Source organism: Agelaius tricolor, unplaced genomic scaffold (genome assembly GCF_023055355.1).
Source record: "Agelaius tricolor isolate 1412-34295 unplaced genomic scaffold, bAgeTri1.0.p SCAF_64, whole genome shotgun sequence".
Classification (NCBI taxonomy): Eukaryota; Metazoa; Chordata; class Aves; order Passeriformes; family Icteridae; genus Agelaius; species Agelaius tricolor.
Genome location: NW_027269324.1, coordinates 240700 through 266827, shown reverse-complemented (window position 1 = coordinate 266827; position 26128 = coordinate 240700). Strand labels below are relative to the sequence as shown.

Here is a 26128-nt window from a genome sequence, read left to right as displayed (position 1 = left end):
GGAGGAAGGAGGGACTGTGTCCAAGTTTCCAAGGGTTCTTCCAGAAAAACCACAACCTCCTCAGAGGGAACCATGCTGTTGTCAAAGGCACCTGGGGTGAGACAAGAGTGCCCTGAACTCACTGCGCCAAAATAATGTCACAATCTGGTTACGCAAATTGTTAGAGAGATGCCTCTGCCCCAGTTAAGGTGCTAACGAGACCAAATCCAAAGTGGATTTTATTGAACAGTAAATGTGAGGTAGAGAGAGAGAGATGGAAAGAAAGAGAAAAGGGGGGAGAGCAAGGGAGTGACAGGGACAGAGACCTCCCCTGGGGCAGGGCAAGTGTGACATTGTCCCCTGTGTGTGTGGCCTTCCCAGGGTGGGGGTTTTACACCTGAGCCAGTTTGGGTAAGGGGAGTGGTGTTCACCCCCTGAGCAGGGATTCCCCCACTGTTTCAGGTTACAGTGTAAGATGTAACCAAATGCATGTTTTCAATCCCCATCTTCATCAACTGCTAGAAACAGGTGGGGCAGGGTTCTTTATCTCTTCCATGACCCAGCCCTGATAACGCCCTCCAGGGGAGATATCTTCTGTGAATGGGCCATTGTGTGTCACTGCAGGACTGATAAAATTCCATCATCCCATTGTGGGATGCTCCGCCCAGGGGGAGGTTCCAAGCATTCCTACCTGGATATAAGCTGAGCCTTGCAACACCAGGAGCAGCTTGCCTACTGGATTCCCAGAGGACAAGAGCTCCAGAACCACCCCTGTACCTCCAGAGGAAGACCAGACCCTTCTACAGGATCACTGCTTGGACAGAATCACGTTCATCTCTCCAATAGGACTGCAGCCACCATTTAATGGGACTGCTGCCACCACCCTGAGCAGCAACAGGGTGTCAGGTTATATCCTGACTCTGTCAGTTTAAGACAGTGTATCTGTATCATTTCCTTGATCTTAATTTTCTTATTAAATTGTAATTCTGAATTAGACTCTCCCGCAGGTTTTCCTTCAATCCAGTAAAAAAGACAACGTGTGCTCCCTTGTTTTCTTCCCAAAACAGAATTTCCCATCTCCTAACGTTTGCCAGATGGAAGAGGAGCCTGCAAGGAAGAGGAAGGAGCCTCGAGACACCCAGGCAGGTGAGGAGGAAGTCAGTGCCCCTTTGCCCCTCTCTCCTGCTCCATCTCCCAGCCCCTGGCTGCAGGACAACCCTGCTGCCAATGCCGTCCTGCTGGGGATGCTCTGGGGGGATCTCCTTCCCCTTTCCCTCTGGCACGGAGGCAAATCCCATCCTCTCCTTGTCGTTCCTTCCCCAGGGAAGAAGCTGAGGATGGAGACCAGGGAGGAAAAATCTCCACAGCAGAATCTCTGGAAGAGGCTGTTTTGAGCAACTCTAGTGCACAGGAATCCAACAGGGAAGGAAAGCCCCAGAGATCCCAGAGAAGGAGAGGCTGCAAACCCAGCCCAGGGTGCTCTGAGGAGGAAAGACCCACCCTGAGCCAGGAAGGTGGACAGAGCTTCAGCCAGAGCTCAGAGCTGGTGGTCCATGAGCAGCTTCACAATGGGGAGAAGCCCTACAAGTGCTTGGAGTGTGGGATGAGCTTCAGGAAGAGCTTCCACCTGATCTGCCACCAGATGATCCACACTGGGGAATGGGCCTACGAGTGTGGGGAGTGTGGGAAGGGCTTCAGCTGCACCTCTGCCCTCATCAGGCACCAACGCATCCACACTGGGGAGAGGCCCTACAAGTGTCCCCAGTGTCAGAAGAGGTTTCAGACACGCTCCAATTACCTCTGCCACCAGCGCATTCATACAGAGGAGAGGCCCTTCCGCTGCCCTGAGTGCGGGAAGGGCTTCAAGCACAACTCCCACCTCATCATCCACCGGTGCATCCACACTGGGGAGAGGCCCTACGAGTGCCCCACCTGTGGGAAGAGGTTCCAGACCAGCAAAATTCTCTGCCTGAATGAGCAGAGTCACACCCAGGAGAGGCCCTTCTGCTGCCCTGATTGCAGGAAGCGATTCAAGAAAAAATCCACCTTCATCATCCACCGGCGCATCCACACTGGGGAGAGGCCCTACAAGTGTCCCACTTCATGGGAAGAGCTTCTCCATGAGCTCGAATTTGACCAGAAACCAATGGAGTCACCAGTCAGGGAAGTTCTGCGAGTGCCCCAGCTGCAGGAAGAGCTCTATGCACCACTCCAGCTTCTTTCTCCATTGGAGGTCCCACGTTGGGAAGAGCCCTGGGGATCCATTTTCCCTGTAATCCATGCTGGGAAGACAGCTGTCAATTTTCCTGCCCCTCCCAATGACCTGATGTGGCATTGAAAAACATAAGGGTCTGGCCATAGCCCTGTCATGACACTCACTCCCACCTCAGGTCATTGCCAGGGGCAGGAAAGGGACTCTCTCTCTCTCTCTCTCTCTCTCTCTCTCTGAGGAGAAGGGTGTCCTTTCCAGGCAGGGGGAAATACATGGCCAGGAAGACCCAGTGAGTTGTGTTTTAGTTTTCCCTTTAAAAGTTTTTCTTATCCCTTCTGTTATCAATATTGTTTCTGTTCCTGTTTGTTCCTTATCTCATTTCTGTTCCCAGTAAATTGTTCTTATCCCAGCCCGGGATCCTTGCCTTTTGTGCTTTCCATGGGAGGCGGGAGGGCAGCGAGGGCAGCGCGGTTTTAGCGGGAGCAGGAAATTGGGGAATCCCATTCCTGAAGCCCGGCCCGTGGAAACCGAGCATCCCAGCCGGTGCCAGCCCTGGTGGCCATGGCAGCAGCCTTGGGAGCGGGTCCCTGGCTGGGGCTGTGGGAACCTCTTCCCTCTGGTGCCCAGGGACAGGAGTGGAGGGAGCGGCTGCAGCTGAGTCGGGGCAGGCTCAGGTTGGATGTCAGGAAAAGGTTTTTGCCCAGAGGCTGCTGGGGCCCTGGCCAGGCTCCCCAGGGAAGGGTTCCAGCTCCAGGGCTCTCTGAGCTCCAGCAGCGTTTGGCCAGTGCTGCCAGGCCAGGCTGGCATTGTTGGGGTGTCCTGTGCAGGGTCAGCAGTTGGACTGGAGGATCCTGATGGCATCCACCCAGGGACTCCACCCTTTTCTACAGGAGCCCTGCTGCAACAGACCCACACCTGACACTGCAGGAGGACTGCAGCCAGAATTCCAATTGGATTGCTACCAACAGCCTGACCAACAGGGTGTCAGGTTGGGTTCTGGTTCTGTCATTGCTGTTTTAGTTTACTGCATTGTTTATTTTCTCCTTTTATTTTCTTCCCCAATAAAGAACTGTTATTTCCTGCTCCCATATTTTTTGCCTGAGAGCCCCTTAATTTAAAATTTATAGCAGTTTGGAGGTGCGGGGAGGTTATATTCTCCAATTCAGGGGAGGTTCCTGCCTTCCTTAGCAGGCACCTGTCTTTCCAAATCAAGACAGCAGGACAGAAGGCACTTTGATTCCTTTTGTCCCAAGTTTCTCCTGAGTTCATGACTTCAGATGAACTGGAATGGTCCCGACAGCACAAAAGCAGCCACAATGAGTAGGATCAACCCCCAGGTCACCATTAAATGCACTCAATCCACACCTTCCAGAGCCCAGAAGCAATTCCTGCCTGTGCCCCCAGCTCTGGCTCAGCCTAAGGGGCATCGCTCTGGTGTGTGTGGGGCCGGCTCCTGCAGGACACAGCGCTGGGAGCCGCTCTGTGTCCCGCAGCTTCGGCATCTCAGGCGCCGCTCCACAGCTGCGGGGCTGTGCCACCACTGTTCCATGGCTGTAGCTCCTGTGCCACCACTGTTCCATGGCTGGAGTTCCTGTGCCACCACTGTTCCATGGCCGTATCTCCTGTGCCACCACTGTTCCATGGCTGTAGTTCCTGTGCCACCACTGTTCCATGGCCGTAGCTCCTGTGCCACCACTGTTCCATGGCTGTAGTTCCTGTGCCACAACTGTTCCATGGCTGTAGCTCCTGTGCCACCACTGTTCCATGGCTGGAGCTCCTGTGCCACCACTGTTCCATGGCTGTAGCTCCTCTGCCACCCCTGTTCCATGGCTGGAGTTCCTGTGCCACCACTGTTCTGCCTTTTCCATGCTCACTCCACTGCTGCTCCAAAGCTGTGCTGTGCTGTTTCAGCACGGTTCCTCTGCTCCTGCACCACTACTCCACTGCTGCTCCAACACTGCTCATCTCCCACTTTTCCACTGCTCCTTCTCTGCTCCTCCCCTGCTCCCCTGGTGTTCCACGGCTGCTGCTTCTGTTCCAGTGCTGCTGCCACAGCTGCAGTGTCACAGAGAGGGGAACATTCGGGCAGCAACCACTGTGCTGTCACAGAGACCGGGACAACGGGACTGCCACAGCTGTGGTGTCACAGTGAGGGAAATGTTGCTGCTGCTGTAGTCATAGAAGGGAACACTGTGGCTTCCAGTGCTTTGTTGTCATAGGAGAACATTGGGGCTTCCACTGCCCCCAGTGATGTCATAGAGAGGAGAACATTGGGGCTGCCATCCTTGTGAGCTCAAAGACAGGGTAACCTTGGGGCTGCTACCCCTGGTTTCTCATGGAGAGGCTAATCTTGGGGCTGCCCCCGCTGTGGTGTCATACAGAAGTCCATGTTGGGACTGCCAATGCAGTGGTGTCACAGGCAGGGGAATGTGTGGGAGTCACTGCTGGGGTATCACAGACAGGGGAGCATTTGGGGCTGCCACCCCTGTGGTGTCACAGAGAGGGGAATGTTGGGGCTGCCACTGTGGTGCTGTCATAGAGAGGAGAATGCTGGGGGTGCCACCTCAATGGTGTCACAGAGAGGGGAATGTGGGGGCTGCTACTACTGTGTTTTCATAGACAGGGCAATGTTTGGTTGGGCACTAAAGTGATGTCAGAGAGATTGGAATGTTGGGGCTGCCACCACTGTTTTCTCATAGAGAAGGGAATCTTTGTTCTGCCACTGTGTTGGTGTCATAAAGAGGGGAAGACTGCGGGTGCCACCTCTGTGGTGTCACAGAGAGGGGGACGAGGACTGGCACAGCTGTGTTGTCACAGAGACAGGAACAGTGGGGCTGCAACCACTGTGGTGTCCTAGAGAGGGGAACGTTGTGGCTTTCACCATTGTGGTGTCACAGAGAAGGGATTTAGGGCTGCCACAGCTGTGGTGTCACAGAGAGTGGAAGGTCAGGATTGCCTCCGATGTGGTGTCACAGAGAGGGGGACACTGGGGCAGCCATCGCTGTGATGTCACAGAGAGGGGAATTTTAGGGCTGCCACCTCTGTTCTGTCACAGGGAGGGGAACATTGGAATTGCCACCCTTGTTTTGTGACAGACAGGGGAACGTTTGAATTGTCACTGCTGTGGTGTCACAGAATGGGGAACACTGTGGCTGCCACCCCTGTGGTGTCACAGACAGGGGAATGCTCGATCTTGAAGTGCTGTGGTATCATAGAGAGGGGAACGTTGGTGTTGCCACTGCTGTTGTGTCACAGACATGGGAACACTGCCAAACCTGCCCTGGTGCTGTGCCCACTGCAGTGCTGCTCCTCTGTGACACTGCAGTGCCTCCTGGGGACATTGTTCACACTCTGGAGACTCATGGGACTATAGGAGCCCTGTGACACTCCAGGGTCTTGTAGAATCCATGGAACCAAGAGGAGACTGTGAAACTCTGGGGCTTCATGGAACCATCCATTGTGATACCTCAGGGCCTCATGCTTCCCAGGAATCCTTGTGACTCTACAGGACTAAATGGAACCAAGGGGACATTGTGACACTGTGGAGTTCATGGAAGTGAGAGGATGCTCTGAGACTCAGGTGCCTGAAGATGCTCAGGACCAGTTGTGACCCTGTGGCTTGTGGAACCAAAGGGACCCTGTGACACTGTGGGGTCTCATGGAATCCAGAGGCCCTTGTGACTCAGTGAGGACAGTTGGAACCAAGGATCCATTGAGATATCTCAGGGCCTTGTGTTGTCCAGGGATCCTTGTGACATTGTGGGGCCTCATGGAACCAAAGGGAGCCTGGGACACTGTGTGATCTCAGGGAACCAAGGGGACTCAGAGACACTGTGGGGCCTCCTGGTTCTCAGTCACTTCTGACACTTGTGTCCATCTACAAAGAGGCAAAGCTGGGCAGCCTGAGCCTGTTGATCCAGAATATTCACATCTGCATGGGAGGATGTTCCTGCCAGCTGTGGTGCTTTGTGTTCTCTCTGCTCTCTGGGGGAATTTCATCCTAGTAGTTGGAGACCCCAACTACTCCTGTAGCTGACACCACAGGGCCTGCTGTGGGGTGGGAGCAGAGGCATCTTTCACTCCATCATGTTGCTCAGAGCCTATCCAAGCAGGAATGTTTCCAAGGATGGGGCATTCACTGGCTCTCCACCAAGGCTAATGGTGAAAGCAGGGTGCTGGGGGAGGCAGCAGAGAGAGCAGAGGCTGTGCTGGGTGAGTGAGGGAAGAGAATGAGTGCAGAAGGCACAGCCCACCCGGAGGCCACCAGGCAGAGCCATGGAGCCTCCCCAGGTGAGGGTCACCTGCCCAGGGAGTGCCCTGCTGCCCCTGGGACTGTGCTGCCACCCCCAGTGGAGGTGTTTGCCCAGCAGGATGTCCCCTGGTCACCTGGGGCCGTGCCGCTGCCCCAGGCGGGAGGGCGCTGCCAGCTGAGTGTGCCGTCCCTGGGGTCAGTGGGGAAGGCGCCCCGAGCAGCCTGGCTGTGTTAAATGAGCACCCTGCAGCCCCTCTGTGCCCTGCCATGGCTGCCAAGACATCTGAAAGGACTGGCTGCTGTGCTGCTGTGCCCTCTGCTGCCCCTTGTTCTGCCCTGCTGGCAGAAACTGCCGCAACCGCCCAAGCCCAGCGCGGGTTGTCAATGGAGAGCGCTGCTGCTGATCCAGAGGGTGGAGAGACATCATGCTGCAGAGCCACATTGAACAGGCACTCTGCCACTCTGCTGTGCCCTGCTGCCGCAGCTGGAACCCCAGAAGCAGCACTTGGTAGCAGCAGGGAGGCGCTTTGCCACTGCAGCCGCTGCAAGGCACCCAGCCGCCACCACTGTGAGATGCCTTGCTCCTGCAGGACAGTGCCTGGCCATGGAGCGGGCTTTGCTGCCCCTCCACCAGGCCCTGCCACACCAGCTGAGATCTCAGAAGCGGTGCCCGGCCCCTGCGAGATTCCAGCTCCTCTGTGCCATGCTGCTGCCCCTGTAGCCATCTCTGCCTGCGCTGGAACCACCTCTCTGTGCTTTGCTGTGACTGAAAGCGCCCCTACAGCTGTGCCCAGCCACGGCGAGACAGTGCCCGGCCCCGGCGGGAGAGCGCCCTGGCATTGTGAGGGGGTGCCTGGCTGTGGAGCCATTCCTGGCTGCTATGGAGCTGCCCGTGCCTGTTGCCAAGCTGTACCTGGCTGCTGTGAGACTCCCAGCTGCTGTGCAACACCTGGCTACGATCAAGCCGTATCTGTCGCTCCATGCCCTGCTGTCAACTGCTGGGAAAAGGCGTCGGCTGAGCAGTTCATGCAGGGGAGGGTCCCCGGCGGGGGTCCCTGGGCCAGTGCCCCACCTTGGCCAGCACCCAGCAGCCAGCTTAGAACTGGTGCAAACCAGGGGAATCTGACTGTTTAATTAAAACAAAGCATCCCAAAGGCCTGAGGTGGGTGATGATGCGATGGGATTGCTGCCCAGTGCTCTGAATGTCAAAGTGAAGAAATTCAGTGAAGTGCAGGCAAAAGGCGGGAGCGACTGTGATTCTCTTAAGGCAGTTTTTGAGAGTATAGTTACAAACTGGGCATTGCTGCAGTGATTGCACCTCCTCATGGTCCTGCTGGAAACCCTGTGTAATGGAACCCAGTCGATCTCTGCCCCAGCACAGAGGTGGTGGGGATGGCCAGTTCAACGTCCTCCTGTTGAAATGTCATCCTCCTGAAACAAACAGTAAGAGCTGGGTGGCTCTTTGCCCAAGACCTGACTCCAGGATTTTAAAGTGGGCAAAAGATTGCTATGTCCTTGCTCTGTCCTTCTTATTCTACCTCTCCTAAACTTGTGGCAAATTTACTATCCGGAGCCATAAAATGGGGAACCATTTTAAAACAAAACCTCTAAACATAACTAGGTGACCTGGTGTCCCAGGGTCTACAACTGGACACCTTCTCTCAATTTTGCAAGGTAAACCTGGTGTTTTTATTTTCTAAACACCAGCTAGACCTGTTGTCTAAAATCTGGGTAGACCTAGTGTTGAAAAATTTACCATCTCACCCCCCCAGTATGTGAACTGGCTTCTCTGGTGAACTCTGAGTTTTCTAGATTGGACTTGTTTATGAATAACTTTGAATGTGTTCATTTTCCTGCAAGCTGGGAGGGTTTGAGCAGGCTGCCTGAGGTCTATGAACAGTTTGCACCACGGCCAAGTGTGGGACTGAAGATCTGCCTTCCGAGGAACTGTGAATCGTTTGTGCTTGACAACAGGTAGAGAAACAGCAATTGTGAGACTGAGGGCACACCAGAAACATCACCTGCTGAGCCGGAGAACGACACCAAGCCGGCGACATGCCCAGCTCAGACAGAGAACCACGGGGAACAGACACTGGAAGACATCCTTACTGTGACTGCTCCTGATAACAAATCCACCTTGTCCTTGCTGCGGTACCCGGGTGAACTGTGTGTTGGGCTTGATTGAGCATCTGAGGGTAGCCCACGGGATAAGGAGGGTTTGTTTTCTGTGTGCTCAATGTGGAAAAGAGAAGAGTAATTCTCATGGTATTGTTTGTCACTTTGGTAAATGCAGGGGAGCAGCAGAAATGGCTCCAGGCAGGGAGTGGATATATGAGGAATGCAGCAGAGACTTCAAGATGAAAATTGCTCTGGGACAACACAAAAGATTGGCACATTCATTGGTTAGAAATCAGGAAAGGGTTGCTGTTTTCCACCCAAAAGAGACTTCCAACCCAGGAGCCCACCAAAAATGCTGGACTAAAGAGGAGGAAGAACTACTGGTAAGATTGGAGGCTCAGTTTGAGGGCAACAAAAGCATCAATAAACTCATTGCAGGACACACATCACAAGTAAAACAGCTGAAGAAATCAGGGACAAAAGGAGATTGCTGCCCAGGAAACCAGCTGAGGATGTAGATAAGGAACCTGGCATGAGTCATCAAACCAGGAGAGCAGCTGGGGGCCTGCGAATGGACTTGGACAAAGATCTTGGGAGGAGTCAGATGCCTGGGAGAGCAGCTGCTGGAAGGAAAACAGATCCCAAGATGAGTCACCACCCTGATAAAGATAACAACAGCTGGGAAACAGCAAGTGACAGAGGGAGGGGGAGCTGCAGGCCCATTATCTCAGAACCCTCAGTGAATGGCTATCAGCTGGGACAATTCACACCTTCCTGTGGATATTCAAGCACTTAATAGATGATAAGGAGATGCAATCAACAATCAATCAGCACAGGAATGCTTTTGATGCCTTGAATTAATCAGCCAGATAAGAACAGCAACCCAAGATAAGAGAAAAATGGGGAGCCAGGAAAAAGGACCAATAAGACCTTTTCCAAAGTGGATGAAAAGAAGAACAGTTAAGAAAGGTCATTTTCTTTGCTTCTAAGACCTGTTCCATCTAGAAAGGGGAAAACTTGCTAAAATTATCCTGAATGACAAAGAGTGTTTGTCCTGTGAAATCCCACCCATCGAACTTTATTCAGTTTTTAAAGCCTGATGGGAAACACCTGGAACATTTGATAGCCTTGGGAACTTCCAAATTGTGGGAGATGAGGGACTGGCCCCAAGATCTCGCATTGTTTCGGGCAGACAGAACCCCTCCCCTTTACTGTTACTTAGCCCCACGTGTTGTTGACCATTAACCCCTGTTATAAATGACCCTGCCTAACCGTTAATAAATGAGAGTTACCGCCCACCACATTGGTGTGTGCGTGTGCTTGGTCCGTGTGGCAGAGGCGCTGCCACCGAGCCGTCCTCGACTTGGGATGCCACGCCCCAAGCGGCGGCAACACCAAATTAATGGGAAAGCCAACATTAGTGCTTTCAGAGACTTAATTATGGCAAAAGAAATTGAGAAAAATGTGCAGGAGATGAGCAAAAACTCGGCTCCCAGTCCAGGATTAGTCTAAGAGACATCAAGAAGATGGATCCAGAGTACTCCTGGACCATGGAGATCTTCAGCTTATGGTTAACATCAGGAAAAATCCCAGACATGGGGAGGGCTTGCAGGACTGTTTTGATTCCTAAGTCAACCAAAGCAGGGCACCTAAAGGACATTAACAACTGGAGACCCATCCTGATCGGTTCCATCTTGCTAAGACTGTTCTCCAGGATTTTAACAGCCAAACTGACCAAGGCTTGCCCCCTCAACCCAAGGCAAAGAGGCTTTATAAGGGCAGTGGAATGCTCCGAAAACATGAAACTCCTGCAAACTAGAATTCAGTCAGCAAAAGGAGAACACAAACCCCTGGCTGTTGTATTTGTGGACATGGCCAAGGCTTTTGACACCGCAAGCCAGCAGCATGTTCTACATGCCCTACAGGAAAGGGAGGTAGATCCCCACATCATCAATCTGGTGAGCAATACTGTGCAAAATGTTTTTGTGATTTGTGTCAATCAGCAATGGAATCAGCAAATGCTTTTATCTGCTGTGTGGAAAATGGATGCATTCTTTGGGATAGATCCAAAGAAGGCTTATGAAACTTTCTATAGCCAAATAAAGCTTTGAACTAGGGGAAGTATGGTAAAGTAAAGAGATGAGGTAGCAAGATGACTGATGCTTAGAATAAAATAGAGGAAGTTGTGGTGAAGCTAAGGGGACTGCACTGCGACTAAATGCTTATGTGTAATAAAAAGCTTAACAAAATCATGTAGCAGACAGCGGTGAAGGGGCCTCGCTCCAGACAAGCACAAGAAGGACAGGAAGCCAACAACCACCTGGAAAGATGATGAAATTGCTTATTCCAGCTGATTGATATTTACACATTTCTACTAAACAAGCACACTGGAAACTGCTTTTTTATGCTTAAAAACAGTATATATATACTTTACTGAATTTGTAAGTGGTTTGTGCCGTGAGTGGAGCGGTGACTCCCCAGCCAACCAGCGCTGCTTGCTGGCCTTCTTTAAAATCAAAGATATAGATATAAAATTCACATTGACTATTGAAATTTTATGTATTAGTATGATCCTTGTCACATGGCAGCACTCCCAGTATGGTCCCAGAATAATCCCAGTTACTTTCAAGCACTCCCAGGATGGTCCCAGTTGCCTCCAGCTAGATCAACCCAGTCAGTCCCAGTATGATGCCATTTGCTCCCAGTGTGCTCCCAGTTGCTCCCAGTCACCCCCAGTGCAGGGACGATGTGCATGGTGTGTTCCCAGTCACTCTCAGACACTGCCAGGGTTAATCCAGTCAGTCCCAGTATGATCCAGTGATGACCCCGGTGTGGTCCCAGTTGCTGCCTGTAGGAACCACTTGTGCCCCACATGGTTCCAGTTGCTCCCTTTCACCCTGACTTTTGTTCCAGTGTTTCCCAGTCTTTCCCAGTGTATACCAGTTCCTTCCAGCATATTCCCAGTCACTGCCAGCATGATCCCAGTAGAAGCCCAGTTGTTTCCAATGACCCCCAGCATGCACCCAGTCACTCCCACTTCTCCCACATGCTCCTGGCATGATCCCAGTTGCTCACAGCTGCTCCTGCTCACCCAGAGCATGATCCCACTTGCTCCCAGTATACCCCATTTGCCTCCAACAGGGTCACAATTGCACCCGGCAGGCTCCTACTCAGTTCCAGTATGATCCTGGTATGATGTGAGTACAAATGCAGTGCAATCCCAGTCACTGCCCATTTGATTCCAGTATGATCCCAGTACAGCCCAGTCCCTCCCAGTGAAGCCACTCCTGGGATCTCCCAGCCCTCTCTGCATTCACCCCTTCCGGATCTCCTGGGAGGAACCCCAAGGGCTGGAAGTCTGCAGCCAGGGTCCCCAACAAGGCCCAGTTTGGATGAAGGAGAGCAGGAAGGGAGGGAAGTAAGAGAAGGAGGTTGGCTTAGGAAGGAAAAGGAGGAGGAGGGAGGGAAGATGAGGAGTGGGAGGAAGAGGAGGGACAAAGGAGGATCAGGGAAAGGAGAAGGAACCATGATGTTGAGCACTCCCTGAATTCACAGGCTGTGGGATCATCACCCATCTGTTAGAACTGGAGCATTTATCTTCTGTTAATTGGGCAGTTTTCTTTATCTCTTCCTGTTGCCGTTATGGCGTAACGACCTGGTTTGGGAGGTCCGGCACGGTGACCCAAGGCCCAGGGTCACTCAGTCCAATGCTACATACACCAATGTGGTGGACAGCAAATGGCGTTTATTGAGGGGTCTCAGGGGTATTTATGGCTTGGGCAGTCTGTGTCACTTCCCTCTGCTCACGTCCGGCCGGGTGTGGCCGGGTACGGAGCAACAGTCAGACTGCAGGGTGAGGGGGGCCTTCTTATCTACCCGTACAGCCTGAGATCTTCCACACACAGGTCCCTAGCTCTCCAGATTTTCCCCCCCCCCCGTCATGATTAGTAAAAATCTTATAAAATGTAAAGGTTACAAAATTTCATGGGTTAGTAGAATTAGCGTAAAATCGTGTGTTAGTAAGTGGCACGCCTTAAAGTAATTGTCGGCGCTCGAGAAACAAAATGTTAGCCGTTTCCAAACGCCTTTTAACAAATTGCACCAGTTTGTTTAATATGCAAGGCCCGAAGATTAGGGTTAGTAAGATTATAGTGACTGGGCCTATTAGGGTAGAAATCAGGGTGGTGAGCCATGGAGATCGATTGAACCAGGATTCAAACCAGCCCTGTTGGGCTTCCCTGTCTTTCTGTCTCTGAGCCAGTCTGTTTCGGAGTTCTGCCATGGAGTCTCTAACGACTCCTGTGTGGTCAGCGTAGAAACAACATTCCTCTGTCAAGGCGGCACACAGGCCTCCTTGCTGCATGAACAGGAGATCCAGTCCTCGCCTGTTCTGCAGGACCACTTCTGAGAGCAAGGAGACTGACTTTTCTAGAAAGGAAATGGATTTCTTGATCCTCTGCAGGTCCTCATCGATGGTCATCTGCAGCTGGGACATTCCTTGGTGTTGAGTTGCTAGGGCTGAGACACCTGTTGCCGTTCCAGCCGCCCCTAGGCCGAGCAGCATTGCGATAGTTATACCTGTTAATATTTCCCTCTTGTGGAGCCGGCTGTTTTCTTCGAAAAGGTGGTACACCTCTTTGTCTGAGTGGTACAGGACCCTAGGGACGATCAGAACGTGAACACAAAAGTCGTTAGAGTTATCGAATTTGGCAAGAAACACGCAGGGACTCACTCCAGATCTCTGGCAAACCCACATCCCAGATGCGGATGGGACTACCCACTTATTATTTTTCCTGTCGGGCTCAACTACTTTGGTGCAGACGTCGCCTTTCCGCTTAGCTAGGGTTGCATTGCCAAAGCATCTGCCCTGACCTGTGACTTGACTCAGGGTAATTCCTTTGCGGGGTGTGTCCCATCTGCACTGGCGAGGGGCATCGGCTGTGGAATAGCTGAAGGGGGTATCTAAAGCAACCCCTTTGTAAAAGGGGGGTTTAACATCGTAGCAAAGCCAGCAGGAGTCGGTTAGGTTAGGGTTAGATTCGTTTAGGGATAGAAAGGTAGCTTCTAACATGCGAAGGATTGGGTCCGAGCCTGACCTGGCTGAGCGGCCTATCTGGAAGGCTTCCTCATCGCCAGTCGGGACGTCGGGGACCCTTGTGGGCAAGGCTTTGGGGTAGGTCATGTTTCTCCCTTTCTGTGTGCTTTTGATCACTTTGTTGGGCCCAACCGCTCTGGGTGCTGACGGTTGGAGTCTGGTAATTCGCACATTCACCCACTTTTCTGACCCTTGAAGGACTACTGTCCATGCTTTGCCCACGGCCCAGCTAGGGTGATTCGGCTGCAAAACTGTCATGTTATAGTGAGCGCGTTTCCGGAATTTGGGGACTTTATGGTGGTTTCGATAGAAACTTCCCTGAAGGAAGACGGGTGTTTTGCAGCCTGCGGGTGCCCAGGTGAACTGTAGGAATCTGTCGGGCTCTTGTGGGTCCCACCCAGGTCCTGACGACCTGGTGTCTGTAACTATTGTTTCACAGCCCCAGTGCCCACAGTATCCCCACCCTGGGTGATTGCAATAACTTTTTCCTGGGTTTGAGGCTGGGCACCAGTAGGATAGGTACATGTGTGTGGCGTGTGAAGAATAGGGGTCTACCTTTGGTTGTCCCGGAAACAGGTCGGTGACGCGAAGCACGAAGGACGGGGCGTTCGGCGTGGTGATGTCTCTGAGCATCTTGTCACCAGTAAGATGTTGCATGACCCACCTGATGAGGGTAGTAGTCTGGGCTGGCTTGCCCTCTGGCGACAAGCCCCAACACAAAATCTCACAGAAACACCGTTGTTGCTTTAATTTTGATGGCGCAAGCTTCTCAGGTGATGTCGGGTTCCTCGATGGCCTCTCTCTCTTTCCCAGTAGTGGGGCATATGAGTTTCGGGGACATCCAATGATCCAGTCCTGTAAACAAAGTCTCACAATTCTCATGAGTTTCCCTATGAAGGTCTGGTTTGATAGATTTGAGTGGACACCATTTAATGTCCCCGTCCTTTTTAACGGCCGCATATCCCTGCCCCGTGAGCACCAATCTCCAACCCTGTTCCCACTCCCCTAGTTCATTTTTGATCACCACCCGTGGGCCTTCCTCTAGCGCCCGAGTGGCCCAGTGTCTCTGAGCAGGACTGTTTGTTTCGTCCCCCCTAGGGAATTGATTTAACACTAGCAGCGCAGTTGCCAGCATGCACGCCTGGTCACCTGGGGGAATGGCATTGGTGAAGCCTTCTGCCTTTGCTAGCACTTCCAGCTTAGTTTTCAGAGTCTGGTTTGCTCTTTCGACAATGGCTTGCCCGGTGCTGTTGTATGGGATGCCATGCACCAAGGCGATGTTCCATTTCGAGGCGAATGCTTGGACTACCTTTGAGATGAAGTTTGGGCCGTTATCTGTTTTGATCTGTTTTGGAACTCCAAGCCATGCCATGGCTGTTAGCCAGTGTTGGATGGTCGCTTTGGAATCAGTCTTGAGATGCTGTGTGGCCACAATCATGCCGCTGTATGTATCTACGGTAACTGCGAGCCACGCTCGGGGTTTCAACAGCTGGCATTGTGTAAAGTCTGTTTGCCATATTTCTGAGGCTTTGAGGCCTCTGGGGTTGACGCCGCTCGACCACAGTGGCGACTTCTGGCAGTGGGGGCACGTAGCGATGACGTGCTTTGCGTCCACGGTAGAAATCCCGCACCTTTTCGCAAGCGCTTTAGCTCCGATGTGAAGGGATTCGTGCAACTGACGAGCTTCTTTCAGTGTCCATACGCCCTTTGCGGCGGCGTCAGCCTTGTCGTTGCCTATTTGGTAGAATCCTTTGATTGGGTCATGGCTGCTGACGTGGATGACTGATATGGTGTCTTTCCGTGAATGGAGTGCTTCCTCCAGCATCGTTGCCACTGTGGACACTGACACACCTGGTCCGGACATGGCTAGGCAGAGCTTGGCCACAAATATGGAATCAGTCACAATGTTAAGGTGTTCTTCTGGGAACAGTCCGCACGCTAGCACTACAGCTGCTGCTTCAAGCTGTTGGACCGAAAGCGTGGGGTCAGTTGCCTTGACACATTGCCACTGTTCTCCTGACTGCCATACTGCCGCTGCGGTGGAGGTCTGCGATGATGCATCCGTGAAGATGGTTGGTCCCGCCCGCGGTCAGTCAAGTACTTTTGGTGGGAGGTCAATATCGACGACCGTGAGCAGCCGAGTCCAAGGGGGTTTTTCCGCGTAGCGAATCTCTCCTCCAAAGCCTGTAAGGGCCATGGCTAGATATTCCGATATTGTTGTTGACTGCGCAGAGAGCTGTTTGCAGAGACGCAAGCTTATCCTGGAAGGTTCGATGCCCAGATGTCTTAGGGCGAGTTTCCTGCCTTTCATGATGAGGCTGCAGAGGCACTCGACTCCCGAGGAAAAGGCACGTGACGGTTTCCCCAAGACCACCCATAGTATTGGTTGGGCCTTGTTGGGGGGTCCTTGGGCTAAGGCTCCCACTCCCCCCTTTTTTGTGAAGTGGACATACAGATCGACTGGAGCACTTGAGTCCCATCTGGTGAGCATGCTCTCTGACATCTGACGTTCGATGAAGTTGAGCGAGCTTACCGCTTCCGGTGTCAGGGTTTTTTGCTCCCATGGGCTCTTCCCTTTCAAGAGGTCATTCAGAGGGTCCATGACCTCGGGAGGAATCAGGACGATGTTGCGGAGCCACTGTAAGGACCCTACCAGCTGTTGCATGTCATGGAGCGTCTTGATGTCTCGGCGGATTTTCATCTGGGGAGGAGTTATGTAGGAGCTTGTGATTCCCACTCCTAGGAAGGTCACGCACGGTCCCTTTTTTATTTTTGCACTCGCTACCTCAAAGCCATTTGTCCTTAAGGTCTCGGAGATGGTAGACACCAGCTGGTCCACTTGTCTCGTGGATGGTGCGGCGATCAGGATGTCGTCCATGTACTGCACGATGGTTACAGTCGGATTGCTCTGCCAGACTGGTGCTAGCACTCGGTCCACGGTGATCTGGCAGATAGTCGGGGAGTTGAGCATTCCTTGTGGAAGCATCCTCCATTGGAAGCGTAGGTTGGGCCGCTGGCTGTTTGGGAAGACGATGGAGAAGGCGAAACGCTCCTTGTCGTCTTCGTGCAGGGGAATAGAAAAGAAGCAGTCTTTGATGTTGAGCACTGCACAGGGTTGTCCTTTTGGTATCACAGAGTTCATGGGCAGCGAAGTTTGCACAGGACCCATAGGCTGGATTGTCTTGTTCACTTCTCGCAAGTCGTGCAGGAGACGAAAGCCTTCACCAGACCGCTTAGGTATTACAAAGATCGGAGTGTTCCATGGACTCGGGGAGGGTTCTATATGATTCTTGTGTAATTCCTGGCTAACTAACTCAATGAGGGCAGTCATTCGAGGCGTTGACAAGGGCCACTGTTCGACCCACACTGGGTTGGCTGATTTCCAAGTCAGCTTGATGGGCAATGGCGGGTACGCGACAGTGGCCCTTAGAATAAATTTGTCACCCTAACATCCAGCAGGGCTAGGGCACCCCTCCCTAGCAAGGGTGGGCAGTCCGACATCACATATGCAGTGAGGGTGATAGTTCTTCCCGGTCCTCTCTCGGTGCAGAGGGTTATTGCCACTGGTTGGGTGCTCTTGTGGGCTCGGGACAGCCCTCCAACTCCGCCCACCATGGGGGCTACTTCTAGCTTCCATGGTCGAGGCCAATGTATGTCTGGGATGACGGTGACATCTGACCCTGTGTCCACCCAAAAGGGAAGGCAGATGGCCGAGTCATCGGAGCTGTTGTGGAGACGACACACTGCCCACACGATCAGTGGGTGTTTCCCCACCTTCGCGGCGAAGGCCACCCATGGGTCCCGTTCCCATGCTTTCATGGCCAAAGCCACCCAGGGGCCTCGGCCCCAGGGAGCTGTTCTTGGTATTCCTGAGGTGCAGATGGGTTCGATTGAGCCTTTGGCTGGGCGACAAAGTTGGTCATTCCCTGAGAGGGTGGAGGTGGTGGGCATGAGAGCCCTGTGCCCCATTGGGCGTTGCTGTAGCTGGGCCGCTGCATGTTCCAGGTGGGAGGAGGCTGGATACGGCCCAGCTGCCCTGGGCCCTCTCCCGTTTCCCTGATGCCTGGATCTGCATTCCTTAGCTAAATGCCCTTTCTTTCCACGTGCCCAGCATGGTCCCCTAGGTCTCCCCTGGAGTGGTGGAGCAGCTGCTGGTGGGCGCCATGACTGGGGGCAGTTTGTTGCCACGTGCCCAGCTTGGCCACACTAAAAGCATGCCATGACACTTGTTATTGCAGTGTGAACTGCTGCTTGAATGGGAGCTAGGTATTCTTCCTTTGCAACGTGTCTGATCATGGCAGCTAGATTAGACCCTTGCGGCAGTGATCCTAAAATGTCTTTGGTGGCTGAGTTGCATTGCTGGCGTAGGCACTCTGCCAGCACAGGACCCTTTGCCTCTGAGGGTAATGTTGAGGAGTCCAAGGCAGCCTGTAAACGATCCACAAACTGAGTGAAGCTTTCACTCTCACTCTGCTTTATTGTGGACCAAGGCGACGGTTTGGCTATTACTTTGGAAGCAACACGGATGGCTTCTCGGGCAGCACGCGTTGTTGTCATAACCTCATGTGCCCGCAAGCCCTCAGCCTGTGCCTGGGGGGTGATCATTGTAGGGTCTGTGCCCATTAGCCTCTGTATGCTGGAGCCGTGCAGTGGATGATCTGCCCCTGTTACCAGGGCCAGCTGCTTAATACAGTTATCCTCCCATTCCTGCTTAAAAACGATCATCCCTGCCCCATCAAAAATCATTCTGCAAGTCTGCTTAATATCAAAAGGTAACATGTCATCCCCTCCAAAAACGCTGTCAATGAGTGTGGAAACCATGGCAGAATTAATTCCCCTATCTGCAATTGCTTTAATAATTGCCTGCACCTCTTTTGGGTTTACCGGGGAATAGGTCCTTTGATTCCCGCCGGCTCCCCCCACCCGAACGGGGAACACCAGTTTCGCCGACGGAGTCCATTCAGCACACGCTATTTTTATTTTCCGCCAGTCTGTAAGCGGAGTTCGATCTTTCTCCGATATCCCCTTCACCCATGCAGGAGCGCTGTGGCTAGTGACCTTGTATGCCGCTGCTCTCCTTCTGTTAAAACCCAAATCCGAGTCGGAACTCCCCGATCCCCTCTCGAGCTCGGAGCTCGAGTCCGAGTCCAAGCCGGAAGTCGACTGCCCGGACGTTTCCGGGCTGCTCTGCCTTTTTCTCGGGCTCCGACCCTGCCCCTTCTTGCGGGGGTTGGGCCGTTCCCTCCCCCTGGGGTCCCCCCGCCTCCTACTGGGGGAGGTCCTTGCCCTATAAGGACCTAAAGTGAACTGAGCGCTCTGATTGGCCTTACACTCCTCCGCGGGGGCCGCCCCGTCCCCCCGCTTGCCCGCGCATGCGTTGTTAAGCAGGCTGACTGCATTTCCGCCCCCCATGTTTCCCTTTCCGCCCTGAACACGCGGTTCGGCGCCATTTTCAAACACATACGGAGGGGGTGCGCTTTTATCCACCCCTTCGGGGTCCGGCAATTTCGCCACCTCCAGCGCTTCCTCTGTTAACCCCCGCCAAAACGCCCGCGCGCGTTCCCCCCCTCTGATGGTAAGGCGGTCTGCTCGGGGGAATCCAGCGTTCGCGGTTCTGCGGTGCTGATCTGATCGAAGCCCTCCGCGGTCTGCGTTGCCGCGCCCACCCCCAACTGCAGCGTGGCTAATAACCAAGCCTGCGCGGCTTTCCAGGTCTCCTGCTCTTCTCTAGCTTTCTGCAGAGCCTGCACGACTCTGCCCCATGACTTTAGAGCTTTCCCTGAGCCTGAGGACATAGTCTCCTCAGCTAAAACCTTTGTACAAGTATCCTATATCTCTGAATGGAGAATATCCACCGGGCTGTCTATCGCCCCCAGCTTAATAAGTCTCGGTATAACAAGACATAAATTTTTTAGCTTACAATCAATCCCCCATTGAGAATGCATCTGAGTTACGACCTTCGCTATGGCTTCCATGGTCCACGCTGGTCCGGGGGTGTCCCCCCCACTGCACTAGGCCTGCTGTGCAGCCGCCAGTCCCCTGTCCCGGCGAAATCCCGAACTCCGGGTGCTGCAACTCTCCCGGGTTTTGGCACCAGATGTTGCCATTACGGCGTGGCGACCTGGTTTGGGAAGTCTGACACGGTGACCCAAGGCCCAGGGTCACTCGGTCCAATGCTACATACACCAATGTGGTGGAAAGCAAATGGCGTTTATTGAGGGGTCTCAGGGGTAATTAGGGCTTGGGCAGTCTGTGTCCCTTCCCTCTGCTCACGTCTGGCCGGGTGTGGCCGGGTATGGAGCAACGGTCAGACTGCAGGGTGAGGGGGGCCTTCTTATCTACCTGTACAGCCCGAGATCTTCCGCACGCAGGTCCCTAGCTCTCCACAACAGCCCCAGCCAGGGACCCACTCCCAAGGCTGCTGCCAGGGCCACCAGGGCTTGCACCAGCTGGGATGCTCAGTTTCCATGGGCCGGGCTTCAGGAATGGGATTCCCCAATTTCCTGCTCCCTCTAAAACCGCTCTGCCGCTCGCTGCCGTCCCACCTCCCATGGAAAGCACAAAAGGCAAAGATCCCAGGCTGGGATAAGAACAATTTATTGGGAACAGCAACGAGATAAGGAACAAATGGAACAGAAACAGTATTGATAACAGAAGGGATCAATAAAACTGTTTACAGGGAAAACTACAACATCAACTATTGGCTCTACCCAGTTTCGTATTTCCCCTCCCTGGAAAGGACACCCTTCTCCTCAGGGAGAGAGAGTCCCTTTCCTGCCCCTGGCAATGTTCTGAGGTGGGAGTGAATGGAATCACATGGCCATGGCCAGACCCTCATGTTCTTCATTCCACACCATGTCATTGGCAGGGGCAGGAAAGGGGGCAGGTGTCTTCCCAGCATGGATCACAGGGAACATGGATCACCCGGGCTCTTTCCAACATGGGTTTTCCCATGGGGGTTGAAGCTGGAGCTGGGCACAAAGCTCCTCCTGCACTTGGGGCATTTGCAGGGCGTCTCTTACCGGTGACTCCATTGGTGTCTTGTCAAGTTAGAGCTGCTGGTGAAGCTCTTCCCACACTGGGGACACTCGTAGGGCCTCTCCCCAGTGTGGATGCGCCGGTGGGTGATGAGGTGGGAGTTTTGCTTGAAGCCCTTCCCACAGTCAGGGCAGCGGAAGGGCCTCTCCTGGGTGTGAATCCGCTCATGCAGGAGGAGACTGGAGCTGGTCTGAAACCTCTTCCCACACTTGGGACACTCATAGGGCCTCTCCCCAGTGTGGATGCGCCGGTGGGTGATGAGGTGGGAGTTGTGCTTGAAGCCCTTCCCGCAGTCGGGGCAGCGGAAGGGCGTCTCCTCTGTGTGAATCCGCTCATGCAGGAGGAGACTGGAGCTGGTCTGAAACCTCTTCCCACACTTGGGACACTCGTAGGGCCTCTCCCCAGTGTGGGTGCGTTGGTGCCTGATGAGTTCTGAGCTGCAGCTGCAGCCCTTCCCACACTCCCCACACTCGTAGGCCCATTCCCCAGTGTGGATCATCTGGTGGCGGATCAGGTGGAAGCTCTTCCTGAAGCTCTTCCCACATGCCAAGCACTTGTAGGGCTTCTCCCCATCATGAAGCTGCTCATGGGCCACCAGCTCTGAGCTCTGGCTGAAGCTCTGTCCACCTTCCTGGCTCAGGGTGGGTCTTTCCTCCTCAGAGCACCCTGGGCTGGCTTTGTAGCCCCTCTTCCTGTACAGTCTCTGGGGATTTTCCTCCCTGTTGGATTCCTCCACTCTGGAAGCACTAAAAACAGCCTCTTCCATGAGGTTCTGCTGTGGGGATTTTTCCTCCCTGGTCTCCATCCTCAGCTTCTTTCCTGGGGGAGGAAGGACAAGGAGATTATGGGATTTGCCTCCGTGCCACAGGGAAGGGGAAGGAGATCCCCCCAGTGCATCCCCAGCAGGACGGGGTTGACACCGGGTTCGTCCTGCAGCCGGGGGCTGTGCTAGGCTGGGAGATGGAGCAGGAGAGAGGGGGAAAGGGGCACTGACTTCCTCCTCACCTGCCTGGGTGTCCCAGGGCTCCTTCCTCTTCCTTGCAGCCTCCTCCTCCATCTGGCCAAGAACTGAAGATGGGAAATTCTCTTTAAGGAGGAAAACAAGGGATGAGCACACTGGATTTTGTACTGGTTTGAAGGCAAACCTGGGGAGGGTCTAAACCAGGAATACAATTTAATAAGAAAATTTCGATCAAGGCAATGATACAGAAACACTGCCTTAAACAGACAGAGTCAGGATATAACCTGACACCCTGTTGCTCAGGGTGGTGGCAGCAGTCCCATTAAATGGTGGCTGCAGTCCTGTGGGAGTGATGAATGTGATTCTGTACAAGCAGTGATCCTGCAGAAGGGTCTGGTCTTCCTCTGAAGGTCCAGTTGTGGTTCTGGAGCTCTTGTCCTCTGGGAATCCAGTAGGCAAGCTGCTCCTGGTGTTGCAAGGCTCAGCTATATGCAGGTAGGAATGCTTGGATCCTCCCTCTGGGCGGAGCATCCAACAATGGGATGTTGGAATTTGATCAGTCCTGCAGTGACACTCAATGGCCCATTTGCAGAAGATATCTCCCCTGGAGGGCGTTATCAGGGCTGAGTCATGGAAGAGATTAAGAACACTGCCCCACCTGTTAATAGCAGTTGATGAAGATGGGGATTGAAAACATGCATTGGGTTCCATCTTACATTGCAACCTGAAACAGTGGGGGAATCCCTGCTCAGGGGGTGAACACCACCCCCCTTACCCAAACTGGCTCAGGTGTAAAACCCCCACCCCGGGAAGGCCACACACACAGGGGACAATGTCACACTTGGCCCACTCCAGGGGAGATCTCTGTCCCTCTCAGTCCCTGGCTGTCCCCCCTTTTCTTTTTCACAGTCCGGGGGCTTTGCCAAATCTAAGAATATTTTTTTTCTTTGTCCCTGTCACCTTTGTGACATCTAAACAGAGCTTTCCCTTCCTTTTCATACTCTTTTCATAAAAGAGGTATCACAATGTATTGGGCCGAATTTCCACTTTTCTTTTATCAGAATGTGCCAGCAGCTGAGCTGGAGCTCTGCAGGACCAATGGATTTTGGAATTGCCACAGAATTGCTTCTACTGTCAGTTTATTAAATTTTGCAATTTGTTCTCGTTTCCACCACAAGTTACTTGTGGGAAGAGTAAATTCAAGGCATTTTCTGTAGGCTTAAGTTTGATTTTTGTCAAGAAACTACTTCACTTTGTCGAGTGCCCAGGGAATGCTCAAGGGGTCACTGAGCCTCTCAGACTGGGGGATGCTTGAGAGGGGCTTGGGAGGGTTTCTCCCCGTCCCTGTCACCCCAGGCCATTCCCCAGGGGTGTCCCTGTCCCTGTCACCCCAGGCCATTCCCCAGGGGTCTCCATCATTCTCACTCCAGGGAATGCCTGGGGGGTCTCCCTCCCTCTCTCCCCTGTGCCAGGGGGTGCTCGGGGTATTCTCTGTCCCTCTCAGCCCAGGGGATGCTCGGGGCTCTCTGTCCCCTGGCCCTGGGGGATGCTCGGGGGGGTCTCCATCCCTCTGGCCTCAGGCAATGCCTGTGCAGGGCTGGGCACCAGGGGCTCTGTGTCCCTCTCACCGCTGAGGCTGCTCGGGGCTGGGAGGGCTCTGCCACCTTCTCACCCCTGGGGAGGCCGGGGGGGGTCTCTGTCCCTCTCAGCCCTGCTGTGACCCCACCCAAACATCATCGTGGTCACAGGGACAGAGAGACCCCCAAAGTCCCATAAAAGCTGAACCTGGGATTTGGTTTGGGGCTGAGGATTTAGGAAGGGGCTGGAATTGGGGCTGGGCTTGGAGTTGGGGCTGAGATTTGGATTAGAGCTGGGATTCGGGTTAAGGCTAGACATGGGATTGGCTTTAGGGCTGGGGTTGGGATTGGGTCTCGGGCTAGATGAGTGTGGGGCTGGGATAAGATTAAATACAGAACTGTGAGTGTGTCTAAACATGGAGTGAGATTGAGATCTGGATCAGGGTCGGGTTTGAGAGTGAGCTCACCCAGAGCAGGACAGTGGGGATGTCACTGTGGGATATTTTGGGGAAAATCCTGGTTTGGGGAAAAACAAGCTGTGAATGCCTTGTGCTGGGGATTCCTCCTACCCATGTCCATCTCTAGAAGTCATCTGGTGTCCATAGAAACCTTCAAAAATGAAGAGTGAATCAAAAAAAGCCACCAGGAGTGTCCCATGTCCAGTCTCATCCCTCTGGGGTTCTGGTGGTCCCCCGTCTCAGGGCTGCTGGGGATCCTCAAGGGTCCCCAGGACCCCTCTCCAGGGTCCTGCTTAGGGATGCTGGGGGGTTTTGGGGTCCCCTTCTCCAGCCTCACCCCAGTTCAGCCACTTGGAGGTCCCCCCTCTTCCCACCACCCTGGCCTCGTATGGTGCAAATTTGGGAGAAAATCTCCAAAAGAGTTTCCTCTAGAAAGCAGATTTAAGAAGCCCCTCCCCCAACCGGATTGGGAAAAGATTTCCATGGAGGAAAGGGGAAAAAACTGTTTATTTAACAGGCAACGCATTCACCAGCACAACAAATGAACAGTATTAAACAATAAACCTCTTGCCTCTCCAAAAGAGGTGACAAACTCAGAAAGTCCCTCTGTGGGCTGTAGCTCGCCTCACTCATTCTTTTATCAGTCTCTTATCAGCCTCTCCAGCACTGGAAATGCCACAGCCCAGGCCTGGTCCAGTGGGCCACAGGTGCGAGCTGCCAGTGGTGTTCTGGGTGTTCAGTTTAGAGCAGATTTAAACAGCTCCAAAGAAAACGAAAAATAACAGTCCAGGCAACTTCTCTGCCTCAGAGAGCTAAAAACTAACTAAAAGCAAAGGAGAGCTCTGTCCCACCCTCTGTCCATCCAGGAGCCGGAATGTGGAGGAGTGAGTGCAGTGTCTGAAAACAAACTGCAGCTTCTTCCTCCTCCCCTTGGCTCTCAGAACCAGCCTTAAAGGTGCAGAACTCATTTCTGGGCTAAAGGGACCGATGGGGCACGAGCATCATGAAGTCACCCCAGGACACGCCCCTGTCAGGCTCAGGGGGTCCCGTCCCCGTCTCATCTCCAGGCTGCCGGGGGTGCCCCAGCTCCGGTATCGCCCCTTCCCCTCTCCCCGCCCCGGGGGTTCCCCGTTCCACAGCCCCGGCTCTCACGGGGATCCCCAAAACCAATGTCCCGCCCCGTCGGTACCAGGCCATCCCCACGTGGCCCCCCCGGGACCCTCCCGAGGGGCGATCGTGGCTCCTCTGCCCCCAAAAAAAGCTCCTCTTAGGGAGCCTGGAGATATCCGGGGCTCGAGTCTGGGACCTGCCGGCTCCGAACACTCTCCAAAAAAATCCTCCCGGAGACCCCTGGCTGGAGTTATTGGGGAATTTAGCTACTTGAGCTGGGCTTCTTGTGGGACTTTTAGTAGCCTTGTGTTCCTCACCTTGGAGTAAATGAACTTTGTCAGTCACGCTGATATAATTTGCTCCCTCTTCTCCAGTGTTTTAACAAACTTTTCAAGGAAGGACAACAAAATATTTTCTTTTTCACTGCCACCAACAACAGCCATTTTCCCCATCAGTTCTTCCATAAGTTCCCCAGGAGGAAGGAGGGACTGTGTCCAAGCTTCCAAGAGTTCTTCCAGAAAAATCACAACATCCTCAGAGGGAACCATGCTGTTGTCAAAGGCACCTGGGGTGAGACAAGAGTGCCCTGAACTCACTGTGCAAAAATAATGTCACAATCTGCATACGCAAATTGTTAGAGAAATGCCTCTGCCCCTGTTAAGGTGCTAACGAGACCAAATCCAAGTTGGATTTTATTGAACAGTAAATGTGAGGTAGAGAGAGAGAGATGGAAAGAAAGAGAAAAGGGGGAGAGCAAGGGAGTGACAGGGACAGAGACCTCCCCTGGGGCAGGGCAAGTGTGACATTGTCCCCTGTGTGTGTGGCCGTCCCGGGGTGGGGGTTTTACACCTGAGCCAGTTTGGGTAAGGGGGGTGGTGTTCACCCCCTGAGCAGGGATTCCCCCACTGTTTCAGGTTGCAGTGTAAGATGGAACCCAATGCATGTTTTCAATCCCCATCTTCATCAACTGCCATAAACAAGTGAGGCAGTGTTCTTTATCTCTTCCATGACCCAGCCCTGATAACGCCCTCCAGGGGAGATATCTTCTGGGAATGGGCCATTGAGTGTCACTGCAGGACTGATAAAATTCCATCATCCCATTGTGGGATGCTCCGCCCAGGGGGAGGATCCAAGCATTCCTACCTGGATATAAGCTGAGACTTGCAACACCAGGAGCAGCTTGCCTACTGGATTCCCAGAGGACAAGAGCTCCAGAACCACCCCTGGACCTCCAGAGGAAGACCAGACCCTTCTACAGGATCACTGCTTGGACAGAATCACGTTCATCACTCCCACAGGACTGCAGCCACCATTTAATGGGACTGCTG

The 26128-nt window shown here is 53.4% G+C and overlaps 1 protein-coding gene across 1 annotated transcript in view; it reads left to right on the top strand.

Moving 5' to 3' along the window:
• LOC139605317 (uncharacterized) overlaps positions 1 to 26128 on the top strand; it is an 850331-nt gene that overhangs the window by 736460 nt on the left and 87743 nt on the right. The window contains 1 exon segment of the mRNA XM_071456679.1: positions 1616 to 1923. Coding sequence (XP_071312780.1) covers positions 1616 to 1923 — 308 coding nt within the window.